The sequence below is a fragment of the Empidonax traillii genome, unplaced genomic scaffold (assembly GCF_003031625.1).
Source record: "Empidonax traillii isolate 1590-97213 ecotype Southwest subspecies unplaced genomic scaffold, ASM303162v1 scaffold296:size1881848, whole genome shotgun sequence".
In the NCBI taxonomy this organism is placed as follows: Eukaryota; Metazoa; Chordata; class Aves; order Passeriformes; family Tyrannidae; genus Empidonax; species Empidonax traillii.
Window position 1 is genome coordinate 323,540 of NW_020955489.1, and position 5,018 is coordinate 328,557.

At 39.8% G+C, this 5,018-nt stretch overlaps 1 protein-coding gene across 1 annotated transcript in view; it reads left to right on the plus strand.

Annotated features, from left to right (window-relative positions):
- Positions 1-3,948: 3,948 nt before the first annotated feature.
- ATF3 (activating transcription factor 3) overlaps positions 3,949-5,018 on the plus strand; it is a 13,020-nt gene continuing 11,950 nt past the window's right edge. The window contains exon 1 of the mRNA XM_027890752.1: positions 3,949-4,111. Coding sequence (XP_027746553.1) covers positions 4,065-4,111 — 47 coding nt within the window. The 5' untranslated portion in view covers positions 3,949-4,064. The remainder of the gene's footprint in view (positions 4,112-5,018) is intronic.

Below are 5,018 nucleotides of genomic sequence, written 5' to 3' on the forward strand. Positions count from 1 at the left end.
GCAGTCCTGCAGTCTGCTTTTCTCTCTCTGGAACCAGTTTGCTTTGAAGAGTGCACAGAAGAGGGACCCTACCCCACCGTGGGTATTGTTCTCCACTGGACTGACATCACTTGGGAACCCCAGGTGGGTGTAGTGACACCCTGTACCTGCCCCTGTTGCTGAGGTGGCCTCAGCAGCAGCCTCACGTGCTCACAGAGCAATAGGGATTTGGACTCAGGGAATGCTTTTATGACTACAATTAAGGCAGTCTAATTTTAAAATCACATGTAGCTCTATTGGTTTACTTTATTTACACTCTGTTCTCATTATCTGGGCAAGTTCCTGTACAGTTAAAAGCAAAAAAAATAAACCAAGAAAGATAAGAAGCTGAAAGTTATGATCATTCATGTGCTCCTTTCGTGGCAAGGCACATGTGAAGTAGGTGAGAGGACAAACAAGAAGCACAGCGAAAGCTACAGTGGCAGCCTTGGTTTTAAATCTTCCGTAGAATGCAAATCTGTGCCATACATGGTTTTAATTTGAAATAGTATTTATGTAGAAATCAGTGCTTAATAATTAGAAAGGTGATTTGTAATTATTATGGCAAATTGTAATTTGCATATTTATGAGAAAGAAGAGGAGAACGGTTTAAAGTATCCTTAATGTTACTAAATTTCAGATTATTCTTTATATATGCACAGTTCCAGGGGCAATCAGTAGGAACAGCTACATTTTGTGGGGGGTGAGGGGAGGGATGTGTATGTGTGTGTGTGTGTATTTGTGTGTAGAGGCACGGTTAATTTCATGATATATCCAAAATTGTGTAACTTAGCACAGTAAAAGTAGATATGTTCTCTCACTCACTTCCTCTCTTCCTTGGTGTTCACCTGGAAGACTATAAGAATACAAAACAAAATTATATTAGTCCACCCAAGGGAAGCAGACACCTTCAGCAAATAATTTCTAACATTTCTTTCAAGTTATTTCAAGAGGAGAGTTTTGTACAATGAGAACCAGTGTGACTAAATGCTGATTTTTCATAGACCCTGAGGGCTAAATTTATCTCTCATTGAAGTCAATGGGAATCTTTCCACTGACGTAAATAACAGTTGGATCAGGTCTTAGTGCTTTCATCGGTGATCATTTTTTTACATGTAAAGACATTGATGAAGTTCAGAATGGACCTGTAACTGATCTCAAACAAAATCCGGTGTGTTTTTATAAGGTAGAAAGAATGGGGAGAGGGAGATGAAGGGGAGGATCTGTGAAGACAGAGTTTTCCTTGCCGTTAAATGGATGGGACTATAAAGGCACCATAAAGGAGATATAACTTACACTTGCCTGAAGGAAATGAATATATCTGACCTATCATTTTGGTTGTTCAGTGGAACCAGTGGATTTATTTATGCAGTCTAGTTCAAGATGTGATTCTTCCATATGTGGGATCTCTTTTCCTTTTTGTGTATTATTTGGATGTATCCAAAGAGATCAGAAATCTTAATTTCAGGTTATTGTGCTTGGCCAACTTCTACGCTGGTGCACAAAGTCCATCTGATAAAAAAAACCTTGAAAGGCTTCAGCAAAAGGGAACTAAAGATACACTTGACTGGGCCAGTGTCAGGGCTGTCTCTAAGCTAGAGAGAAGGGATGTTTGTCTAAGTTGCCCCTTCACCCCGCGCTCCTGAAGCACTGCGTATAATAATGAGTGACAACCTTGTGGTTCACTGATTAAGTAAAGCTCTACTAAAATTCATGGTAATTTTGGGCACTGGATTCTGGTCCTGAAATGTACATCTTGTTGCATCCAGAGGTAATTTTGTTATCAGTGCCTCCATCTTAATAAGGGAGAAACAAAAAGTAAAATGACAGGAAGCAAAAGAGAAAATTAAAATGACTCATTTAAGCTTAGGAAGCTTCTGGGCAGGAGCAGAAGGACCAATGGGAGAAAAATTGCTGGAAAAAAAAGGAACAGAAAGGGGGATGATGAAATCCAGGGATACAGGGAGGGAAAAGAGAGAAGTGAGAAGAGAAGAAACGGGGAAGTGGCAAAATAAAAGGAGAAGCTGCTGTTTTAAGGAAATGGGAAAGGTGGCTATTACTGAAACAAAGCAAAAGAGAGGACAGAATGGGATTTTAAATGGAGAGAATAAATGAATCGATTTAGAAGGATTGTGATGGGAAAAGGCAGTAAGGAAAGAAAAGTAAGCTGAGGAGAGAAAAGCAAGGAAAAAATTAATTTAATCTTCGATGTTAAAGAATAAAAGAAGTCAAGATAGTGCACTTATGTTTCTCCCCAAGTCATATACTCATCTGCTTGAGTGGTATTAAATGTAGGACAGTAGCAGAGTTTGCCATACAGCTTCTGTAAGAGTCTGTCCTTTAACCTGTTTTCTTTTTTTTAAACTCCCTTCCATTTTTTAACCTTTTAACCCCATAGAGATCCAACCCTTCCAGAGTGTATTTTATCCTCACTACTGTAGGTCTGGTTTTTTCGATTCACTTTTTGGCAAAATATTTGGAAGCATCCCACAGATGCCCAAGGGGTCCCTGACAGCAGCTGGAAAGCCCACATCTGGGTGGAGATGGCTGATGCTACTTCTACTGCAGATTGCTCCCATAATTCAAGAAGTAGCAACCTACACCTTGGAAAAACCGGTCCCAGGTTTCAACTTTGGTGTTCGTCCAGTAAGATGGGAAAATTATCTCAAAATCAGTATATGTTTTGGGGAACAGGAGAGTCTTGCACGTAGATTCAGATCAGAATGCACCACATAGCAAAATTTATAATGAAGGTTAAGTCCCATCATAGAGAATAATTTTTTAGGCAGAGTCAGAAAATCTGATTCTGGGCTAATTTTACCACATGACAACTCTGAATTCTGGCAACCTCTTTCTCTTATATGTGCTGTGCAGGGAAAAATTTGACCTGTCAGGGTTACAGTAATTTCAAAACTTAACACAATTGAAACCACAAAATACATATAGAGATAGGTTTTACTCAGGTTATCACTACAAATTTCATTTATTTGTGTCTCGTTATATTTTCACCAGACCAAATAGGTTTAATGGAACTGCATGACCATAAACCAACATAGGATCTGGATGGGACATGGGAGTTTTAACTGTGTTACTCTGACTGGCATCCTGCAGTGGCATAGATGTTAAGACAGGAGAAAGCTACTGCTATAAGGATGGGAGTCTGTTCCTCTGTATAACAATGTCTATAGCTCTGTTTAACAAGGAGATTGCCATATTTTAGTTTTAATCAAATATCTACAGTGTATGAAGTAGTGCCAATGGATGTGGAGGCGGAATTTGACCAGAAAAAGGTGAAGGAAAGAATTGTTCCCTCTACACTGGAGTCTCCTGGAGGGCTGCAAGAACCACACCATGAGGTGGTATTCAGCCTAATTTTTGTGCAGAGGGAGAAGAGCCCAATGCATGTCAGTCTGGGTGATGAGATGCTGTACCTGGCTTGAGGGAAAACAGAAGTTATGCATGTGAATGTTACCTCTGTTAAAAGAGTGCTGTTTCAGGGGAGCTGTCCCCTGCAATTTGTGATGAAAGAGAGAAATTAATTGGAAAAGGACTGGTAAATGTTCAGAGGGAGGTAAATGAAAGGTATTTTATGAGATGGAAAAACTAAACTGACAAGAACATCAGAGCATCTGGTGGCTGTACTAGGTTTTACTTTAACTTCCTGATAGCCTTAATTATTAATTTTTTTTTTTTTTTTTTAAACTGGAGTGTGATCCTGTGTCTTCACTGGGATCAATTTAGCTTTAGTTTTAAAAGGGAGCAGAATAAAACCTGTATGACACAGTGGAACAGGGTTTATTTTTCATTGTGGTTTCATTTTCTTTTTTCACTGAAGAGTTTCAAGCCAGGACATGTTTCAGTGGCCTAATCTCACATGTGCACAGGAACAGTTTCTGTGTTTGTTTTGCAGGGAGGAGCTGGCTCACTTCAAGAGAAGTTCAAGAATGAGCACAACTGGTTTGCTCTCAGTTTTTAGTACTGGCTGCAGCTCACGGGCAACAATGGTACCAGCAGTGGCGAAGCAGCATTGTATAGCAAACAAGTAGATGTCAGTGACCCTCAACAACAGGATAACAACACTTGGATTTCCAAGGTACTTCTGCCCACAGTGAAGGAGGGAACTGCTTTTTTTCCCTCCTTCCTTATTCTGCAACGTTGCTCTGCTTATCTGGAAATACTCTAAATAAATACCCACTTCTGACACAGCTAGCTAAATAAGGACAGACGGTTGCTAAATCTCTGTCATAATTACAGCAGGCACCTGTTCATGGCCACTAAAACCGATGTTGCTAACACGTTTCCATAATAACTTCATGCTCAAAATTTTCCAGCCAACTATCTTTTGGGAAGAAATTTTCCACATTTGGCCTCTGCTTGAGAGGAAATACTTTTTTTCTTCAAGGCTTGAGAAAAATGATGCCAGTTGTTCTTGAGCACAGCATGAATTATAAAGTTATGCCTCTGAAGTAAAAAGAACTTCCCAGGCTGCACCAAGCTGAAATATAAAGCTTGCTCTAGATCCTTCTGAAAAGCAAACTTTTTGCCTAGTGTTATACTAGATGTTGATTTGCCTAGATTAATAAAGGTAAGGCAATAAATATGGTTTGAAATAGCTGAGAACGATTTATTTATCGGTGAGTGGAAAAGAAAAGCTTGCAGCTCGTACGGGCTGTAAGTGGAGAGCTGCCAGGTAGGTCAGAGGAGTTCATTCCTGACCTCACAAAGTGCATTTCATTGTTTGAGGAGAACAGGGTGAGACTGCACCTTCCACAGGAGGGAAGCCAACGTCACTACTCCAGACTCCTTCCCCTCTCCACCAGATTATTTTTCTTTCAAAAGGAGGTAATTAAATGTAAAATAGGAGTGTTAAATTTGCAAAGTTGAGCATGCTGGCACTGGGGCATTTAAAAAGCTAAGTTTACTACTTCTGTCTGTGTGGCCAATATGTATATCTGTATATATATAGATATACATCCAGGCAATCACATGGATATAGAGAG